Raw genomic sequence first — 22,801 nt, 5'->3', positions numbered from 1 at the left:
CATGTTAAAGGCTACCTTTGTGAATGTTTTAGTAACGCAGACTGCTACTGAATGAGCAGTTACTGAAGTTACTGAAAAGTATCTTGGAAACGGCACGGCTTCACCCTACGGTGCTGAAACTAATAGACCAGTTGACACAAGCCCTGGTGTTCATGTGTGATACGTCCCTGGACTCAGCTTTGTTGGTGGCAGTGGGGATTTGCTCTTAGGTGCATGGTATGGCTTAAATTCTGGTCGGCTGACCAGGCATCTAAGAAGGCTGTGACTGATCTTCCTTTTACATGGGAGAGGCTGTTTGGATCCTCCCTGGACGTGTTGATCAAAGGTATCACGGGTGGTAAGAGCACTAATCTGCCCCAATCCTCTAAGGGCAAGGCGGAGCGTACTAAGCGGGGACTTCCTTTACTGCTCACAAACTTTTATTTTTTGTGCCTCCGGGTCGCAAGAAAAAGGTAAACTATCTAGGTCTTCTGGGGGTTCCAGGAAGCCATGGTTGGAAAAATCTAAGTCCGACCAATCTGGACCTGCAGACAAGTCCTGAAGGGGCATCCACACCCGAGTCTGGGGTGGGGGGACGTCTTTGATTCTTCCAGGAACCCTGGACCTCCTTGATTCAGGACAAATGGGTTCACAAACTGATCCGATTAGAATACAAGCTCGAATTCCGGTCTTGTCCGTCGGACAGGTTCTTTCCATCCAATCTTCAATTATCCCCAGTCCGGTTAAGGGACTTGCTAGGGGAGGTACACGACTTGCTAATGCAAGGAGTGATTGTGCTGGTTCCCGCTCAGGAATGCTTTCAGGGGTTTTATTCAAACCTATTCACCGTGTCCAGAAAAGAAGGCAAGGTGCGCCCCATCCCGATCTCAAGGCCCTGAACCGCTTCATGCGGGTACAGAGGTTTCAGATGGAGTCCATCCGCACGGTAGCAGCATCTCTGCATCAGGGAGATTTCTTAGCCTCCATAGATATCAAGGACCCATATCTACACATCCCTATCTACGCTGAACAACAGCGGTTCCTTCGCTTTGCGGCAGCAGAGGAGCATTATCAATTTGTGGCGTTACCCTTTGGTCTCACCTCCCCTCCCATAGTGTTTACCAAGATACTAACACCGTTATTAGCACTGCTGCGCTGGCGAGGGATTGCGGTACTGGGGTAGCTGGACGATCTCCTGTTGAGAGCGGGCTCTCGTTCTGCCTTGTTGGGGGTTCGGACGATCATGGTCAGAACGCTACAGGAGTTTGATTGGAACATCAATTTCAAGAAATCCGCGCTGACTCCGGTTCTGAGACTGGATTATCTGGGCTTGATTCTGGATTTAGCCTTGGCGAGGGTTTTTCTTCCCCCAGACAAGCTTTATAAGTTGCAGGGGGCGATTCAGTTGTTGTTCGACAACAATCTGTCCTCTCTACGAGTTTGCATGTGAGCCTTGGGTCTGATGGTATCGACCTTCGAGGCGGTTCCATTTGCTCAGTTCCATACAAGGCCTTTGCAAAGGGAGATTCTTTTAAAATGGAAAAAGTATCCAAAGTCCTTGGATTCTGTGGTTCGGTTTAGCCACAACACAAAATCGTCTCTGTTGTGGTGGATTCAGTCTCTTGCACTGTGCCAGGTCAAGTCCTTCCTTCCATAGTTTTGGGACGGTGGTAACCACGGACGCCAGCCTGTCGGGCTGTTGCGGGGTGCTCGAGAAGCTCTGTGCTAAGGGTACCTGGACGATGGAGGAGTCAAATCTTCCGATAAATGTTTTAGAGCTCAGAGCAATAAAGCTTTGTCTGAGTCATTGGACGACTCGTCTGCAAGGTTGTCTGGTTCAGATTTAATCAGACAATGCCACGGCTGTGGCTTACATCAGTCACCAGGGAGGCACCAGGAGTGTCTTGGCAACCAAAGAGGTGACTGAGATTCTGGCCTGGGCGGAAAGCTTTGTTCCAGCACTCACTGCTGTACACATTCCAGGTGTGGAAAACTGACAGGCGGATTACCTGAGTCGTCAGGTGTTGGATCAAGGGGAGTGGTCCCTACACCCAGAGGTTCCGCCTCCTGTGTGTTCGGTGGGGGACTCCCGAGGTCGATCTGTTTGCCTCTCGCCTCAACAAGAAGGTGCAGAGATTCGTCGCCAGGTCTCGAGATCCTCTGGCCGACGCCACAGACGCACTGGTGGCTCCTTAGTGTCGGTATCGGCTGATTCATGCATTTCCCCTGTTGAAACTCCTGCCGAGGCTTCTGCACAGGATAGAGGTGGAAAACATTCCAGTCATTCTGGTAGCTTCAGACTGGCCTCGCAGGTTTTGTTGCGCAGACCTGATAAGGCTGGTCGCCGATACCCCTTGGAGACTTCCTCTCAGGGAAGATCTGCTGTCTCAAGGTCCGATCTTCCATCCGGCTTTACAGTCGCTGGCTTTAACGGCATGGCCCTTTTGAGGGTTCGTTTTTTTCCGAGTGAGCTCCAGATGTTCTTGGTTGAGCTTCATGTTACTTGATTGGCTAAGTTTAGCCATTGGGGACTTAAGTTTTGTTTCCCACCTCTCATGATTATGCTGCTTTGGGACATCCCTATGAGTCATGAAGATAAAGAGCTGCGGGTGTTGATGAATGATAGAGAAAACTGTATTTTTGTAAGAACTTACTGTAAAATCCTTTTCTCTGAAGTTCATCGACAGACGCAGCAACCGCCCCTCTACTTCTGAGGTATGGGGGGTTTTTTTTGGTCTTCTAAACACTGCTTGCAACTAAACTGTTTGATGATAGCAGAGTTTGAGGGGTTATGCCTGCATAAACAGCCCCCATAGGCGCGGTTAAGTTTTTTTTCCTGCCTAGTGCCTATTCCTAGAAGGAAGAGCGTACCCTATGAGTCATAAGGAGCTGCGCCTGTCGAACTTCAGAGAAAAGGATTTTACGTGAAAGTTCTTAGAAAAATCCAGTTTTTCCCTTCATTGTCTGGATGATGTTCGTGCTGTCTATCGAGGAGACTTCTTTTTTTTTTTTTTTTTCCATAAGCGAATACCATGTTCCCCCACCCCAACCCCCCAAATTTGCCGCCCTGAATTGTAGTTCCATTATTACTAGGTAAATCAGTCAGGCTTGCGTTTAAGCTTCACCAGGGTCATACCGCTTATTGGGCTATTCGGCATCAGGCCTTGGTTTTTTGACTTGGGGACTGCCACCTGGTCTGTACACATATTCTCTAAGTTTTACCAGGTGTGTGTTTCAGCCTCTTCTGATGCTGGCTATGGATATAAAGTTAAAATACATAGATTTAAGCTACATGCAAGTGCTTGTTTTTGCTGTTGATATGTGTGTTCTGTGTTGCTGTGTTACTCATCCCCACAGTTAGACTGCTTTTGGACACCAATTCATAATTCCCTTAATAGGCCAGAGAGAGCACAGGCTTTATGTATTTACCCTAAAATCCCCTTTTCTATTGTGGGACATAAATCCCACCCCTCTGTGTTTATGGTCATTGCTCTTGGAACTGCTTTGCTATGAATCTGAAGCATTTTGATAATGAAGGGTGGGGTTTAAGGGAGGGGAATTCTGCCCATTGGACCTTGTCTACAGTTTTTTTGTGTAACCCAGTTGTTAAAAAAAATTGTTTCCTTAAATGGACTCTGAAAGTAGGAGTACAAAAAACTTATTTATATGACTTGTTGTGCTTGAATTTTCCATACATACCTAAACTATAAACTTAACTTTTTTTAAAAACTTTTTTTCTTTCTAGGCTCTTGACACAAACATCAAAAGCTTCAGTACAAAAGGTAAATCCAGGTTAATGTATGCAAAAACTATTTGTGTTGATCATATAATAAAATTAAGAATTGCGCTACAGTGAAATTCCAAATGCACAAATATTGCTACTAGAAGTACAAAAACACAAACGATTATAGGTGCTGCACTTGCTAACTGTTTATTAAGTGTAAAAAATAAAAATACTGTGAAACACTAAACACAATAATAATAAAGACCCCTAATGGAATTTAAACCAGGAAAGTCCATTAGGTCCACACAAGTAAAAAAAACAAAAAAACAAAAACAGTGGTATTCATGCTACTGGTAAGTGCCACCACTCCTCCCCCAAATCCCTCAAAGATGTGCTTTCACCTGACCAGTTTACCCTCGCTACAATGGACAAATCTCATATGAAAAATAAGGTTCACAGCTCTACCAGATAGAGTAAATCGATAATGGGAAATCTGGTCAGAATGTCAATCCCCAATGGTTCCTCTTACTGCCCCTTGGCTCTTAGAGGCCCTGGATCTAAAGTTCAGTAAAACATAAAACAATCCATAGTGCTCACTGGTAAAACTATTTTCTTCAAGAGAAAAGTGTGCATATGCACTCACACAATTGATTGAAAGCGTGTCTTGAATACTAAGAGACCTACTGCTGCTCCCACTCGTATGCTACATCGTTGCTGCTGCCGCTGGATGTGAAGCGCCATACAGGGATGGATCACTCATACAGCCTGCAGGATCCCAAGCTCTCTCTCCCAGGCCGATTATCTCCGCCCTAGTCTTACATCGAAATTACATCAGGGGCATGGATCAAATCGTACAGATAGACATTTAAACTGTATGCTCAGACACACCTCTATATACATCTATGTGGGCTGACTGGCTTACAGTATCAGGCTCAGCATACTCACCTGTCACCATTCTATAATTTCCACCAACACAATATTTAGCAGAGCTGACAGCGTAGCGTGTAATGCTTGTTGGACCCAGGATCTGTGGAGGGCTAGATTCTTATTACTCAAAAGGTGTCTCCCCTGTAGGAAGCCTGGTATAGTCCAAGATAATTTAAGTTCCATACTGCAACTCCCTACTTACTATCAAACATCACAATATAGCTAGATCAGTTTCATACCCGTAGCTTTAACCAATAGTCAATCTCTTCAGCTGTGGGGTTAAAAAAGAAGAAAGAAATAGTTGTCCAGGTGGCAAGTCCAGCTGCAGAAAAGAGACCGATTCGGGGGTGACAAGGCACTTTTCTGCTTGGTGTCTGCTCAGAGCAGCTCCAGAATAGAGGATCAATAAATTGTCAGAAAAATGAAACCAAAAGACCAGTATTGCAGACCCCTAGGGGTGGAAGTACCCTCAGAGAAGGATATATGGCAGGATGGGTGTCCAAGACCAGCCAAAGCAGGAAGCCGTAAAGTTAGTCCGCAGCTCGGACAGTGCAGAGGCAGGGAGCATAATAACCATAAAAATTATGCATGGAGACTGCCATAGGTTCTGCATGTACATGATGGGTGAGGTATGACCAGTACAAGGTACATTGCGGCCAAGATAAGAGAAAGGATGACAGTCAGACAAGGCAAAAGCATATGTGGGGAAATTGTGAAGATTTTACCACAGTGTATAGAGCCAAGTATCTGCCTCTGCAAAGGTATCGAACAAGTGCACATACCATCATGTTGCTCACAGAGGCGACTTGGGTAGATAATACTGTATTTCTCTTGCGTCCTCTGACAGTCGCCGCCCACTCATTCAGTCTTCACCAATGGGTATTGACCTCTTATCCATAGGAGCAAGCTAGGCACAAGACTTGTTAAAAACAAAGTAATTTACATAGACACACCTATGGGGGCTGTCCCACTGGTCCAATACCCCCCTGCTATCAGCCATCCCAACTCAGTTTGTCTTCTGCCTTGTTAAGGAGTTGGATAGGCTTCCCTGTGCTGGGGCTACGGTCTCAGCCTTTCTTCTATTTTATGATTTTATTTTCTCAAGTGTGTTTTTCTTACACTAGTAGCTGTTTATTTCTCAGCATTTAGTTAGTCGATTCTTCGGATGACGACGGGCGTTGCGGAACTGGGAGTCTCACTGGTCGTCCTGGTGTTCCAGGACAGAGGGCCTTATGGAATCCCAGCCCACCATCGAGCGTTTAGCAGGCTATGCATACGCCCTGGCCTCGCAAACGACCTGTCCCTGTCCTCAGGGATGGAAGCCTGCGAGGTGGCCACCTCGCTTGGACGTCTCACCCACGGTTCCGTGCGTTGCTAGCGTCCTGCATTTTTTGGCTGACGGCACCCCCACCACTTGGGTTGGGAGGCTTCCCATCGAGAGGCACCCACGCCATCGGGTACGGTAAGTACATTCTGTGTGGGGCCTCTGTCTGGGGCTGGCAGTCTGTTGGTCTGTGGTATCCCCTCATGTCTGTGTGTTTTGGGGCTCCCTACTCCCGGTCCCTGCGGGGGCTCTATCACAGCGGGATCGCTATGTGGGGGGGTTGTGGGGGTCCCTCTCCTGAGTGACACTGTGTATGTGGTTAAAGGTGCAGACATGTGTGGCGACCGCTGCGGGTTACAATACCGCCGGTCCGCCATTTTTGGTGTGGGCGTGTTGCTGGCTTCACTGTGGGCACTTCTGCAGCAATGAATGTAGTGTGTTTTGGCGCCTTACGGCGTCATCTTGTGTATGGCGATGTGTTCTTCTCGGAGCCTCCCATTACTTTCTATGGGCAACCATTTTTCCTGAGTCTGTTTTTCCTAGTTCAGCCTCATGCGGTGACATCACTTCCTTTTTTCTCTGCAGTGGAGATCGGCTGGCGTGTGGTAACACTTGTGGGGTCTGTCTTGCTGTCTTTTGTGGGGAATATCTCTGGCTGTCACCTCATTCCTACTTGCGGGGTCTGCTTGTATAGTCCTTCATAGCGGTGTACTGCGGTGGGATCGCTGTGCGTTTAAAGGGCCAGTACCTTAAAAAAAAAAAAGTTTTTTCCTAATGGAGTCCCAGGACAGCACATTTCCCCCAGCCTTAGTGGATGATTCAGGTTCCTCTGGATCTTCTGCGTTGCCTGCTCTGCTGCACTTGCGACTTTAGCGTCCAAAGTGGATCTTTTGATGGCTGAACGGGATACTAAGAAGAGGCTAGGCTTTCTCTTTCTTCTGATTCTGATATGGTTGCCGTGGACAGTGTGCCCCTTGAAGGGTCTCATTCTTCCCAGTCTAATGGGGAGGGGGGGATGAGGAGGGGGATGATTCCCCCCTGGGACGGTCGAAGAACGCGCGGCAATGGCTGCGCTGATTACTGCTATTAAAGATACACTACATTTAGAGGATGAGCCCAATCCTCCGGGCAAGCGGTCCTCTTTTGGTACCCGCAGATCCCGTAAGGCGGCGCAGGTGTAACCTTGCCCCACTGAGTTCCACGAAACTGAATGAAAAATGGCGCAATTTGAAGCGCAATTTTGTGGTGCCAAAACGGTTTCAAGTCCGTTACCCTTTTGCGTCTCCTACGGATTCGCGCTGGACTGTGGCTCCTAAGGTGGATCACACTGCGTCTAGGTTGAACAGGGCCACTCTGATACCCACCGAGGATTCCGGTGTTCCGGGACCCTACGGATAGGAGGCTGGAATCCCTTGCCCGCCATTCCTATATGGTGGAGGGTTCCATGCTGAAACCTATTTTCGCCTCCGTCATGGCGGCTCAGGCTGTGGCAGATTGGGCTAATGTGCTCAAACGCACTCTCGTGACTGATTCTGCCCCTCCTACTACTTTGGAGATGGTGGACCAGATTTACCATGGGGTCATGTATCTGTGTGATGCGGCCTTGGATGAGGCCCCATTGGCGGCTCGCCTTTCAGGGGTCGCGGTGCTTAACCGTCGCTTGATTTGGTTAAAAAGCTTGTCGGCTGACCGGACTTCCAGGAAGATGGTGTCTGACATCCCTTATGCGGGAAATCGTCTTTTTGGGGACTCCCTGGATGAATTGGTTAAAGGTGTCACTGGGGGCAAGAGCACTCTGCTGCCCCAGAATCCTAAGGGTAAGTTCTTCCGCGGTAAGCGGGGCCCTTCCTTTAAACCAAATCAGAGGTCCTTTCGTGCCTTCCCCTTGTCCTGCGCCTTGAAGGCACGAAAGGACAAGCTCCGGACCCTGCAGGACAAGGTCAGGTCCCTCAGGGACAACGAGTCCTCGTCACTTAGGACCTGTATGCGGTTCCTGGGGTTGATGGTGTCGGCCTTCGAGGCCATACCGTTTGCGCAGTTTCACACGCAGTCTCTCCAGGCGGAGATACTGGCCAGGTGGGACAGGCTCCCCCAGTCCTTGGACCTGAGGGTGTCTCTGAATCGCCAAACCAGAGCGGATCTTCTGTGGCGGCTCCAGTCCCTGGCGGTAGCAGAGGGAAAATCCTTCCGGCCGTTGCTGTGGACTGTGATTAACACGGATGCCAGCCTGTCGGGCTGGGGTGACGTTCTGGGCAACCTGTCTGCCCAGGGCACTTGGTCGGTGGAGGAATCCTCCCTACCGATAAACATCTTGGAATTGCGAGCGATCAGGCTGTGCCTGCTACATTGGTCGGATCGTCTTCAGGGTCGTCCTGTACGGGTGCAGACGGACAACGCCACTGTGGTGGCTTACATCAATCACCAAGGGGGCACCAGGAGTGCCCGGGCGGCCCAGGAAGTGACCAGTATTCTGTCTTGGGCCGAGACTCGCGTCCCGGCGATTTCGGCAGTTCACATTCCGGGTGTGGAGAATTGGCAGGCCGATTATCTGAGCCACCAGACCCTGGATCAGGGGGAATGGTCCCTGCACCCGGAGGTTTTTCAGATGCTGTGTGCGAAATGGGGATCCCCGGATGTGGATCTGTTCGCTTCCCGGCTAAACAACAAGGTGGGAAGGTTCGTGGCAAGAACGCGTGATCCGCTGGCATACGCCTCGGATGCGCTGGTGGTGCCTTGGCAGCGGTATCGTCTGATATATGCCTTTCCCCCGATTCAGTTGTTGTCCAGGTTCCTGCGCAGGTTGGTCTCAGAACCAAAGTTGGTGATTCTGGTGGCCCCGGACTGGCCACGCCGGTCCTGGTACGCGGACATCGTTCAACTGGCCGTCGAGCCTCCATGACGGCTACCGTTACGAGACGATCTACTGTCTCAGGGACCGATCTTCCATCCTGCTTTACAGTCGCTGGCTTTAACGGCTTGGCTGTTGAAAGCCAGGTCCTGAGAGACAGGGGTCTCTCATCTGAGGTCATTCCTTCTTTGCTCAAGGCTAGGAAAGCCTCGTCCGGTAAGATCTATTACCGTACTTGGAAGGCTTATTTGCCTGGTGTGAATCCAGAGGCTTCCCTCCTCCTGCCTACTCGGTGGCGAGGGTGTTGGCCTTCCTCCAAACTGGTGTGGATCAGCGCCCGGCGTTGACCACGATTAAGGGACAGCTGTCGGCGCTGGCTGTCCTTTTTCAGCGTCCCTTGGCGTCTAACTCTTTAATTCACACCTTTGTTCAAGGTGTGCGTCACTTGGCCCCTCCTCGGAGGGCGCCTCTACCTCCTTGGGACTTGAACTTGGTTCTGTCCGTTTTGCAACGTCCTCCTTTTGAAAACATCAGGGAAGTTTCTTTGCCTCTGCTGTCAAAGGTTGCCTTTCTAGTGGCGATCACTTCAGCACGCAGAGTGTCGGAATTGGCAGCCTTGTCTTGCCGCTCCCCTTACCTGGGATAAGGTGGTCTTGCGACCCAACCAGTCCTTTCTTCCAAAGGTGGTTTCTGATTTTCACCTCAATGAGGACATTGTTTTGCCTTCGCTTTGTGCAAATCCAAAACATCCTAAGGAGTTTGCCTTACATTCCTTGGATGTTGTCGGGGCGATCAGGGTTTACCTGTCGGCCACTGAATCCTTTCGGAAGTCGGATTCTCTTTTTGTCCTTCCTGAGGGACCTCGGAAGGGTATGGCTGCGTCTGCGGCGACCATTTCGAAATGGATCAGACAGACGATTGTACAGGCCTATTTGATTAAGGACCGGGCACCGCCCTTCCCTTTCAAGGTGCACTCTACCAGAGCGGTGAGTGCGTTCTGGGCCTTCAGGCATCAGGCTTTGGTGGCCCAGGTGTGCAAGGCTGCGACTTGGTCGTCAGTGCACACCTTCTCAAAGTTCCCGCAAACTTGATGTTCTAGCATCGGCAGATTCCTCCTTTGGCCGCAAAGTTCTGTGTGCGGCAGTTCCTTAAGGGGACCCTGGTTTTGTGGGTCCCTGGCAGTTGGGGTTGTTTTTCCCCTTGTTTATTTGCTTTCCTGGGTTGTTGCTCCAGTTGAGCCTTTTTTGTTACCCAGAGGATTTACCTTTCTGTTCGAGTAAGGTTCCTTTCGCTGACTTGGGTACTGCGTTGCCTTTGTGATGGTTACGTTTCCCACCCCTCATGTCTACACTGCTTTGGGACATCCCATTGGTGAAGACTGAATGAGCGGCTGGCGACTGTCAGAGGACGTAAGAGAAAACAGAATTTTTGTAAAATCTTACCGTAAAATTCCTTTCTCTGAGTCCTCTGACAGTCGCCGCCCCCGCCCCTCTATTTGGGGTTCTGTGGACTTTAACTGCTTGCTACCAAACTGAGTTGGGATGGCTGATAGCAGGGGGGGTATTGGACCAGTGGGACAGCCCCCATAGGTGTGTCTATGTAAATTACTTTGTTTTTAACAAGTCTTATGCCTAGCTTGCTCCTATGGATAAGAGGTCAATACCCATTGGTGAAGATTGAATGAGTGGGTGGCAACTGTCAGAGGACTCAGAGAAAGGAATTTTTGCGGTAAGATTTTACAAAAATTAAATTTTCACATTTTGCTCCCGAAGGTGTCTTCTGACATCTATAGAAGAGTTCCACTGAGAAGACGGGGAAGAGAATGATAGAGGCATAAATTGTATATATCGTATCGTGTATATATCATGTCACATTTTCTTTTTCTTTATATCCTCCAAGTACCTTATTCCTGCAGTTCTGTTGTGTAGTCAAATGATCTTTCACTGTTCTTTGACATCTGCAGGGAAAGATCTTTGGGCGGGGCTTCTATTACGCTGATGTATGTTCTCTACAGTACGAGTGTTTGGCCAGCCTCGATTGGTGTTGTGCCAGTAACATGACTAAAAAAGAAAATTTAGGAAGAGCAATTCAAATTAGATTATAAATATCAAATAAAGGTTTTCAAGTTCCCAATAAATCTTTATTGAACATCAAACATGTGTTTGTTATTCATTTATATGGTGTGGGCAGAGTTAGAGATGACTGAAACTAGCTTTCAGTTTGTTCTGACATTATTTGCATCCAAGTCTCTTCTTTTACTTTACAGTTCTTAGCACTTAAATTAGATATATCTATTACTGATTTATATTAAATCCTCCTGTTGTTCCTGGTTGAGCTTCATGTTACACAGTTGGCTAAGTTTAGCCTTTGGAGTTTACATTTACTATCTGGTTGCATTCTCCCAACCCCTCATGCCTACACTGCTTTGGGACATCCCAATGGAAGTATGAGAGCTGCGTCTCTCAATGGATGATAGAGAAACATCCTTTTCTCTTGATTTCATTGACAGACACAGCACCCGCCCCTCTGATATGGGGATGGCTTTGTGTCTTCTTTCACTGCTTGCAACAAAACTGTTATGCTGGAGCAGGGTGTGGGGGGTTATGCCTATAGGGACAGGTGTGGTAAATTGCTTTTTTTCCTGCCTAGTACTACTCAAGCAGGGGGCAGCATAACCCAATGGATAAGAAGTATGAGAGCTGCGTCTGTCAATGGACTCAAGAAAAGGATTTTACGGTAAGTTCTTAGAAAAATCCAGTTTTTCTTGTAGCCTCATGTGCGGAGATAATCCGCGGCCATCTTGGTACACCCGGCATGGCCATTTTGCGGTGGTTCTCTCTATAGGAATCAGAATGGGAGTTTCTGGAGGTGTTTTTTTTTTATGGGTGGAACCCCTTCCTATACCCTGCACGGTTTATCAGATCCTTCCTTCTTTGGATCGAGCTGTTGATGACACGTGCTGTGCCTCCTGCTTCATCTGGGTACAGTCAGTCTGGGGGTCTCTCTCTGTGTTGGGGGTCTCCAGTGTGCTTGCCTAACCTTCAGGGAGTGCTGTAGCATGGTGGGACTTTTTGAAAAAAAAAAAAATATTTTTTTGTGTCACTTTTTTCAGCCTTTGCTGATGGGTTCCCCTGGTGCAACATGGACCCTACAAACCTTGTGTCCCCACCTGACCCCCTTGGGGAGGCCACAGGGCCCTCCGGACCCCAGCTATGTACAGATGCAATTTCGGCAGTCCTGGAAGCGTTTGTGTCCTGGATAGAGATGGCCTTTAAAGGGCGAGGTGCTAAGAAATGCCTTTGCCTACCCCCGCCTCATCTGATGTCTCAGGTTATGAGGCTGATTCAGCCACTGCAGACGCGGGTCTCCCTGATGGGACGGCTACCTCGCGCCCTGTCTCCTCTAATAGTGAGGATGACATTTCTACCTTCACTGAAGATAAGGCAATGGTGGACGCACTAGTTTTTTTTGTGTGCGAGACCCTAAAAATGGAGGACGCAACTGTGACTGAGGCGCAGGTTACGTTTGGCACTCACAAGCCATCCAGAGCGGCAAAGTTTTTTCCCTTTCCTGTGTATTTTGACGCCATGCTCAAAAAAGAATGGGACCGCAAAGGGGGTTCCTCTGGGGTGCCTAAGCGGATTGCTAGACGATACCCTTTTGAGGAGTAATTTTTGTCATTCTTTCTATCCATTTTGTGAGACCACTTGTGTATGTTATATTTACATAGTTGTTGAGGTTGAATAAAGACAATAGTCCATCCAGTTCAACCTGTGTAGGTGTGTGTGGCCGTAATCATCTCTCATACCCCTGAATGTTCTGATCCTTGAGATGTACGTCCAAGAGTCTTTTGAAAGTAGCCATACTTCCTGCAGAAACCACCTCCTGTGGTAGAGAATTCCACAATCGTGTAGCCCTAACAGTAAAGAACCCCCTGCGTTGCCTGAGGTTAAAACGCTTCTCCTCTAATCACATTGTATGCCCTCGAGTCCTCATGCAATCCTTTCGACTGAATAGCTTTTTTTCTATGCTGAGATCACCATTGAGGTATTTATGAATTGCAATCATGTCCCCTCCCAGGCGTCTCTTCTCCAGGGAGAATAAATCGAGCGATTGCAGATGCTCTTCATAATTAAGGTCCTCCAATCCCCTAATTAGTTTAGTTGCCCTTCTCTTGACTCCCTCCAGCTCCAACACATCCCTCCTGAGGACTGGCAACCAGAACTGGACAGAATACTCCAGATGCGGTCGGACCAGAGTTTTATAAAGTGGAAGGATTATAGTTTTATCTCTGGAATACATCCCTTTCTTTATGCATGCCAATATTCTGCCTGCTTTGGCAGCTGCCGCTTGACATTGCATGCTATTGCCTAGTCTATCCTCTACCAAGACTCCCAGATCTTTCTTCATTTTTTATTCCCCCAAAGGTTCCCCCCCCCCTAAAGTGTATTGTGCTTTTATGTTTTTAGTCCCTAAGTGGAAAACCTTACACTTCTCCACATTAAACCTAATTTGCCATGTCGTTGCCCACTCTGTTATTTTGTTCAGGTCACTCTGTAGGATATCTGCTTCATGTTGTGCAGTTATTGCCCCGCCCAATTTTGTGTCATCTGCAAAAACTGATATAGGACTACTGATCCCGTCCTCAAGGCAGTTTATGAATAAATTGAACAGGGTTGGTCACAGGACTGAGCCTTGGGGGACCCCACTTACCACCTCAGACCAGTCTGAGTATGCGCTATTTATTGCCACCCTTTGGACACGCCCTTTTAGCCAGTTCCGTATCCAAGAGCAAACCTTGCGGTCGATGCCTTCAGGCCTTATTTTATAAATTAAGCGCTTGTGGGGAACTGTATCAAACGTCTTAGCGAAATCCAGGTACACCACATCCACTGGTCTCCCCCTATCAAGCTCACAGCTCACCTCCTTGTAGAATGTTAAGAGATTGGTTTGACAAGAACGCCTATTTGTAAACCCATGCGGATTACTGCTGATGATGTTGTTGTCTTTAGCAAACTCTACGATATAGTCCCTTATCATGCCCTCCAGAAGTTTACCTACTATCGATGTCAGACTGACAGGCCTATAATTTCCCGGGACATGCCTCTGGCCTTTTTTGAATATCGGTATCACGTTGGCTTTCCTCCAATCCCCAATCCCCTGGTACATTTCCTGTCCTAATATTGTCAGAAAAGATCAGGAACAGTGGTCTAGATATATCCTTACTAAGCTCTTTGAGTACGCTCAGATGTATGCCATCCGGGCCTGGTGATTTATTTGTGTTCATTTTATCCAGCCTTTTCCTGATTTCATCCTCTGTTAGCCATAGCGGCAAGTCCTGTAAACCACTGCTAACCATACAGTCATGGTCAGTGTACCCCTCCTTTTTCTGAGGAGAAAAAAGCATTAAGCACGGTTGCATTTTCAGTGTCCTCTGTATCCATCCTCCCTTCATCGTTAATTATGTGTGCAATATGCTCTGCCCTAGTTTTTTTGCTGTTGATATATTTAAAGATTTTTTTTGGGTTGTTTTTACTATCCTCCGCTATTTGTCTCTCAAAGTTGATTTTAGCCATTTTGATTTAGTGTTTACTTTTCTTATTTGCCTCCTAGTATTGCTTGAAAGCCAATACTGTGCCCTCTGATTTATATTTCTTGAAGGCCATTTTTTTACCCCTAATAAGTTTTTTAACATTACAGTTTAGCCAGCCAGGTTTGGCTTAGTCTCTTCTAAATTTATTTCCTATAGGAATGCACTGCGAGATGCATTTGTTTAATATGTTCCTAAAGCTTTCCCATTTTTCCTCCGTGGTCAGTGTTCCTAGGGTTTGGTCCCAGTTTACCCTTTCCATTATTGAGCACAATTTGGGAAAGTTTGCCCTTCTGAAGTTTAGGGTTCTTATGTTCCCCTCTTGCCTTGTTATATTGTTATTTACGCTAAATGTGATCATCCTGTGATCGCTAGAGCCCAGGTTGTCCTGGACTCGGACCTCCAAGATTAGGTCAGGGTCATTAGTGATCAATAGATCCAGCACTGCATTTTCTCTAGCAGGAGAATCCACCAACTGAGACATGTAGTTGTCCTGTAAGGTTTCCATAAAGAGACGGGCCTTCTGTGAGTGTGTAGTCCCCTCTTCCCAGTCAACGTCGGGATAATTGAAGTCCCCTAATATGATGACTGATCCCAGCTTTGCCACTTTACCCAACAGTGATATAAATTCCAGCTCTACCTCCTCCCTTTTGTTGGGTGGCCTATAGCAAACCCCCACAATTACTTTTCCCTTTACTTCTTCCCTATGGAGTTCTACCCACACGGATTCTAACTCCATACTCATCCCTTCATTATATCACTCCTCTCTATCACTCTTACATTATTCTAGACATACCCCTCCCCCTCTTTTTTTTACCCTGTCCTTCTGGTACACCGAATACATTTGGATATTGGCCAGCCAGTCATGTGAGGGGTCGAACCAAGTTTCCGTTATTCCCACAAGGTCTATGTCCTCCTCATGTACTAATATTTCCAACTCATCCATTTTATTAGCTAGGCTCCTGGCATTTGCATATACCCCTCTTAGTTTTGTGGAAGTTGATAGTGAATGGTGAGTATTTTTATTCCTGTTAGGTCTGAGGTTTTCCCGCACAGACCCCCCAATTGACGTGATGGAACTACTATATGTGTATGTTATATTCTCATATATATGTGTATTTGAATCTATGTTATAATTTCAGAGATATCAGTTTTATCCTATTGCCCAGCATCCTCCTCAACAAGACTTTGATAAGTTGAAGCGCATTGGGGCTTTGGATAAGAACCAATGGGACTGTAGTCTGTTGTGCACTAACACTGTCGGGCGGGCCCATGCTGTGATGTGCTACATGGATTCGATCGCTTATGTGCTTATTTTAATCGTTTGTCATTTTCCCACTTTGTGGGGATGTTTTAACTCATGTTAATAAATGTATAACTATTTTTAACATTGTTCCTATTGATTATATGATTTCTTGCATCACTCAAAGTCCCACCTCCTCCCCTTCTGGCCTATTTGGCAATTTTTGTCTATCAAGGACTGATGTCTCTTCTTCATTATTGATATGGCCAACTGGTTAGATGGTTGCGAAAATTAGGAAAGCCTTCCTTCCACAAGACAATGATATTGTATTTTTATTTATTGTGTATTTCCTTTTCAGACCAGCTTCGAGCAGCATGAAGAACTGATGGCTCTCCTATATAGCCAACAGAGGGAAATTTCTGAACTTCGGCAGAATCAGCAGGATCTGATGCAGAGGCTGACTGATCATTTGGATGCAACTCAGAGTTCCATCATGGGGCATGTGGAACGTGTCATTGATACACAGCAGGCACAAGAACGTATCTTTTTCTAGGCTTAGTTCTTTGCTCTTTAGGTTGAATATTTACCCAGCAAACGTTAAAGGACTCGAAGATGAGTAACCAAAAAGTACGAAGATGAGTACCAAAAGTAAAAGTATAGTTTTCCATTACTTTTGCTAATTACACTGGCCATGATAGTAGAATTCTGTAAAGACCAAAATAAACTTTAAAAAAAACTACACTTTATCGTCTATTGACAGATGCAGCCTCGTCTTCATCAGCTGAATTTTATTCTTTTCAGAATATTTTATTTCTCTCTACTCACTTTCTAGCTAGTGTCAGGGGAATTCTCCTGGTGATCTACAAGCAATGCCGACTGGGGCTTCGCAGTGGATCCTCTAGATCCTTATTGTCCCCCCAGCCTGGCCTACGAGCGTGAGCAGGTTATAGTCCAGCACTAGGCCTTGCAACGATGGTGCCCCTTTCCGGATGGGGACGAGCCTGCGAGCAGGTGCCTTGCTGGGACGCGACGACCTGGAATGCCCTGAGTCGCAGCGTACCCCTCAACCGGCAGCACCCCCACTTCGGGTGGGAGGAGGTCTGCCTGGAGCGGAGCCCACCCCGGTCCATGGTATGGTGAGTAAATGTGAGCCCCCTTGCCCCTGGTGAACTTGGGGGGATATGGACCGTCTCCTGGGGATAATAGGACCTGTTCCTCCTAAAAGACCCCCCTGGCCTGCCCAGTACCCGGCCTTTGTGCAGGTCTCCTCCCTTTCCCATTCCCACGGGGCACTATATGACTGAGGTGCCTGGCGCCCGGAGGGAGTAGCTTTGTGGCTTGCTGGGTCTTGTGGCGCCGCCATCTTAAGTGTGGGCAATGTACAGCTTTTCCCATTGTCTTGTATGGGGCAGCCATTTTCCCTGAGCTTCCTATTGCAATGTAATGGCAACCACTTTTGTGTAGTCCTCTGTCCTTCACTGAGCAGCGTGACCTTTTACATCCAGGCATGATCACTTCCTGTGATTCTGCTTTCTGCTGCTGGCTGAGGTCATTTCCTGTGTCTCTTCTCCATGCTGAGGAAGATCAAGATGTTTTTCTCTGGAGGTGGTACAGTATTGGGGTCTTTGTGGACATATATCTGCACACTCTGCTGTTGCGATCGGACTCTGCAGACCGTTGCGATCGGTGGTGGGAACCTCGATCAGCGCTTCTTAAAGCGACAGTACTCCGTTTTTTGAAACTTTAGTTATGGAGTCCCAGGCTGTGAATTCACCCTCAGACCCCCTCTGTGCGACTCCCAGACAGTCCGGATCGCAGTTGCTGGCCGCAATTTCAGCAGCTCTGGAAAGCCTGGCAACCAAAGTTGATTTTGTCATGAAAAAGGTTAATAGCTGGAAACGGCCACTGCCTTAACCATCTTTGGTGATGTCCTCTGATTCAAAGGCTGATGTGGTTGCCCCGGACGCCCCCCTACCAGAAGGGTCGCTGTCTTCGCAGTAAGATGATGAAGAGGACCTGTCTTCAGCCAGAGCGCACTTTGGTGGAAGCCCTGATTATTTCAGTGTGGGAAACTTAAAAATTGGCTGATGAGCCCACGCCGGCAGGGACGCGGATGGCTTTCGACTCCTGCAAGTCTCAAAAATCTGGCAAGGTTTTTCACTTGTCCCGAAACCTTTCATGATATTGTAAATGACCAATGGCGGTACGTTAAGCACATGTTAGTGGTGCGAAAACGTTTTAAACGCCTGTATCCTTTTGCTGATACGGTCTCCAACCGTTGGACGGTGCCACCTAAAGTGGACCAGCCTGTTTCTAAGTTGAACAAATCTACTATTGTGCCTGTGGAAGATTCTCCGGTTTTTATTAACCCGGTGGACAGGCGGGCGGAATCCCTTTCCTGCTATCTTCACGTGTTGGCGGGTTCCATTTTGAATCCGGTCTTTGTGTCTGTTTTGGTTTCACAGACGGTTACGGAATGGATTAGGGTCCTGAAGGGGTCCTTGGACCCTGAAGTAGTTCCCCTGAGACAGCTGGAACTTTTGGACCAGGTGGCCCAGGCCCTGGTGTTCCTGTGTGATGCATCCATGGATGCGCCTCCCCTGGTGGCCAGAGTCTCGGGTGGGGATTGCCTTAAGACATATGGTCTGGCTGCAGAGCTGGTCGGCTGACCAAGGTTCTAAGAAAGCCCTGACATATCTCCCTTTTCTGGGAGAACATTTGTTTGGTGACTCCCCGTAGTAGTTGATCAAAAGTCTAACCACCGGGAAGAGTACGCTTCTTCCTCCATCCTCCAAAGGTAAAATCCCCCTGTACTAAGCGGGGTCCTTCCTTTACTGCTCACAGACGGGTTTTTTATGCCTCTGGGGCGCAAGAAAAGGGTAAGCCGTTCAGATCTTCTGGAGGGGCTAAAAAGCATTGGGGCAAGCCCACATCCAGTCAGTTCAGTGCTGCTGACAAGTCCTCTTTAGCATGAAGGGGTGCCCTCACCCATCTCGGGTGGGGGGACGTCTGCGCTTTCTTTCAGGAACCAGTTTTTTTCAGGGACAGTTTTTTTTCCAGTCAAATCTTCACCTGTCTCCTGAGCGTTTGAAGGATCTTCTGGAAGCTGTGTGGGATCTTATGGCTCAAGGGGTGATCGTGCCGGTTCCTCCGCAGGAACGCTCTCAAGGTTTCTATTCAAACCTGTTCGCTGTGCCCAGAAAGGAGGGCAAGGTGCTTCCAATCCTGGACCTCAAGGCTCTGAACCACTTTGCGTGGGTGCAGAAGTTTCGAATGGAGTCCATTCGGTCAGTGGTGGATCATTGAAGCAGGGGGATTTTTTGGCCTCCATTTGATATCAAAGATGCGTTTCTCCACGTCCCCATATTCAAGGGACATCGATTCCTCCACTTTGCGGTGGCAGAGGAGAATTTTCAATTTGTGGCGTTACCGTTTGGTCTCGCCTCCGCTCCCAGAGTCTTTACCAAGGTCCTGGCCCCTGTGCTAGCCTTGGTACGTCAGCGCGGTATCTCAATCGTGGGATATCTGGACGATCTTCTGTTGCGAGCAGTCTCCCATTCGCATCTGTTGGGCAACATCTCTATTACAGTTCAGACCCTTCAACAATTTGGGTGGACGATCAATTTCTAGAAATCTGCTCTGACGCCATCCGTACTGGTCACTTATCTGGGGCTGACTCTCGACTCTGCTCTGGCGAGGGTATTTCTCCCCTTGGACAAGCTTCAGAAGCTGCAAAGGGCGATCAGGCTGCTGATGCAAACCGATCAGTCGTCCTTGCGGACTTGCATGAGGGCCCTGGGCCTGATGGTGTCTACCTTTAAAGCAGTCCCGTTTGCTCAGTCTCACTTGAGACCTTTGCAGGAGGAGATTCTGGCAAAGTGGAACAGGAATCCTCGGTCATTGGACCAGAAGATTTGTTTGAGCCATCTTACGAAGTCGGCTCTATCCTGGTTGATCCAGTCAACTGTCCTGTGCCAGGGCAAGTCGTTCCTACCATTGTTCTAAGCGGTGGCCACGGATGCCAGCCTGTCGGGCTGGGGTGGCGTGCTGGGGAAACGTGCCTAGGAGACTTGGGCAGCAGAGGAGGAGTCCTTGCCGATCAATATTCTGGAACTGAGGGCGATCAAGCTCTGCCTGCTCCACTGGACGAGTCAGCTACGCTGCTCTCTGGTTCAGGTACAGTCCGACAATACCACGGCTGTGGCTTACATCAGTCATCAAGGGGGAACCAAGAGTGTCCTGGCGGCCATGGAGGTGGCTGAGATTCTGGTTTGGGCGGAAGCCAGTGTTCCAGCTCTTTCCGCAGTCCACATTCCGGGTGTGGAGAATTGGCAAGCGGATTACCTGAGTCTTTAGGCGTTGGATCAAGGGGAATGGTCCCTTCATCCGGAAGTGTTTTACCTCCTGTGAGCCCGGTAGGGGATTCCGGAAGTGGATCTGATTGTGTCTTGCCTCAACAGGAAAGTTCAGCGGTTTGTGGCCAGGTCTAGGGATTCTCTGGCCAGCACCACAGTCGCTCTGGTGACTCCTTAGAGCCAATATCGCCTGATTTATGCCTTCCCTCTGCTCGTACTCCTGCCGAGGTTTCTTCGCCTGGTGGCTGTTGAAGCCATTCCGGTGTTTCTGATGGCACCAGACTGGCCTCGGCGGTCTTGGTATGCAGAACTGGTAAAAATAGTCGTGGATCCTCCATGGCAACTTCCTCTACGGGAAGATCTGCTGTCTCAGGACCGATCTTCAATCCTGCTTTACGGTCGCTGGCCTTAACGGCTTGGCTGTTGAAAACAAGGTGTTGAGGGCTAGAGGTCTATCAGACTCGGTGATTCCTACCCTTTTAAAGGCCAGGAAGTTTACTTCTAGGAAGATCTATCACGTGGAAATTGTACATTTCATGGTGTGAATCACTGCAGCTGCACCCTCACTTGTTTTCTACAGCCTTTTTTACAAAAACGGGTTGAGCAGCACTTTGCGTTGGGCACTATCAAGGGTCAGGTGTCGGCCTTGGCCATTTAATTCCAACGTCCGTTGGCTGCTAATAGCTTGATTCACACTTTTATTCAAGGGGTGCATCATCTGGCTAATCCAAAGAGATCCCCGTTGCCTCAGTGGGATCTCAATCTGGTGTTGTCTGTTCTTCAAAAGCCTCCTTTTGTGAATATTAGGGAGATTTCTCTGCTTTCCTTGTCGCAGAAGGTTGCCTTCCTAGTGGCTATTACTTCTGCACGTAGAGTATCTAAGTTGGCGGCGCTGTCCTGTCCACCTTATTTGGTTGTCCACAGAGATAAAGTAGTCCTCCGACCTAATCTGTCTTTTCTCCCTAAGGTGGTTTCGGATTTTCATCTTAATGAAGACATCATGTTGCCTTCCTTATGTCCTAGCCTATGCATCCCAAGGAAATTGCCATGCACTCCTTGTATGTGGTCCGGGCGCTGAGTTTATCTGACGATTACTGTGCCCTTTAGAAAATCGGACTCTCTCTTTGTCCTTACAGACGGTCCTCGCAAAGGTTTGGCTGTGTTTGCTGCTACCATTTCAAGATAGATCAGGCAGACGGTTGTTCAGGTTTATTCCATCAAGGGTCAGATTCCTCCTTTTCCTGTGAAGGTGCATTTTACTAGAGCGCTGAGTGCCTCTTGGGCTTTTCACCATCAGGACTCTGTTATACAAGTTTGTAAGGCAGCGATTTGGTCGTCTGTGCATACTTTTACGAAATTCTACAAGGTAGATTTGTTGGCATTTTTGGATGCCTCTTTTGGCCGCAAGGTTTTGTAGGCTATTTCTTAAGAGAACATTCTTTGTTTCTCTTACCTGGGTGAGCTCCTGTTGTTTGGTTGAGCTTCATGTTACCCAGTTGGCTTAGTTTAGCCTTTTGAAGTTTACGTTACTTTCTGGTTGCGTTCTTCTCACCCCTCATGCCTACACTGCTTTGAGACATCCTATTCAGCTGATGAAGATGAAGCTGTGTCTGTCAGTGGATTATAGAAAAAATACGATTTTTGTAAGATCTTACCGTAAAATCTTTTTCTCTTAAGTCCATTGACAGACACAGCACCCGCTCCTCTAATTTGGGGATGTTTTTTTTTCTTAACTGCTTGCAACTTAACTGGTTTGCTGAGTGTGGGTGGGTTATGCCTGTGGGGACAGCCCCGTGGGCGTGTACATGTGCATTCTTAACTGCCAAGACATCTTCATCAGCTGCCATTCAGCTGATGAAGATGAGGCTGCATATGTCAATGGACTTCAGAGAAAAAGATTTTACGGTAAAATCGTACAAAAATCTTATTTTTCCCCCAGCCTCCCTAAGATAGTCTCCCCCCCCCCCCCCCCCCCATCCAGTGCAAAACCAAATATACAGGCTCATTGTAGACAGCTCAGAATTCCATTATGGTGAAATGTGTTGTTGAGCTTCAAACCCAGTGCATACTTTCCTGTCTGTGATGCGCTCCCTCAAAGTTTACATCCTTAAAGCAGAATTCTTGTCCAGCACTGCATTACCCACACAAAGGCTTGAATGGACCTGTACACCTAGCATCTCTGCTGTAGGAGCATGCTTCCTTTCAAGTCTATGGTTAATTGCTTTGCAGGTACGAACAGTGCCAAAGAAAATTTCTGCAGTGTAAGCAAAAGCATTGCATCTTGGAGAGGTAAGTATGCATTGGGGTAGATGTGGTTAGATTGTACGGCTGTTTGGTTTTCCTCCATTTAAAACATTTATATCACATACCCCAAAAAAAATTAAGATCACTAAACAGCTACTATATGTTACTAATACAGTTTTTGACAGGAATATTTCAGAAGACATGCAAGTATAAAATGTACTCATGCAAATGTGTGTTTATTGGTGATGGGCACACAGCACTTATTTAATTTGGCGGGGGGTATTCAATTATTGTGACATTAACATCTATATACAGTGAGTAAAATCAGTATTGAACAGGTCACACCATTTTTCTAGGTAAATATATCTCTAATGGTGCTATTGACATGACATTTTCACATGTTGATAACAACTTATCCAATCCATACATAAAAAAACAAATAAGTTAAAAAATTAAGTTATGTGTAATGAAATGGAATGACACAGGGAAAAAGTATTGAACACATGAAGAAAGGGAGGTGTAAAAAGGCATGGAAAGCTAAGACACCAGCTGAAATATATCAGTAAT

The 22,801-nt window shown here is 47.6% G+C and overlaps 1 protein-coding gene across 2 annotated transcripts in view; it reads left to right on the top strand.

Annotated features, from left to right (window-relative positions):
* Positions 1 to 22,801, top strand: part of EDC4 (enhancer of mRNA decapping 4) — a 629,569-nt gene that overhangs the window by 401,623 nt on the left and 205,145 nt on the right. For both annotated transcript variants that reach the window (XM_082271180.1, XM_082271179.1), the window contains exons 20-21: positions 3,725 to 3,761; positions 15,994 to 16,174. In XM_082271180.1, the coding sequence (XP_082127306.1) occupies positions 3,725 to 3,761; positions 15,994 to 16,174 (218 nt within the window). The remainder of the gene's footprint in view (positions 1 to 3,724; positions 3,762 to 15,993; positions 16,175 to 22,801) is intronic.

Source organism: Pelophylax lessonae, assembly GCF_965119305.1.
Source record: "Pelophylax lessonae genome assembly, chromosome: 10".
In the NCBI taxonomy this organism is placed as follows: domain Eukaryota; kingdom Metazoa; phylum Chordata; class Amphibia; order Anura; family Ranidae; genus Pelophylax; species Pelophylax lessonae.
Note: the sequence above shows the minus strand (reverse complement) of the source record. Positions and strands in the feature narration are given on the sequence as shown.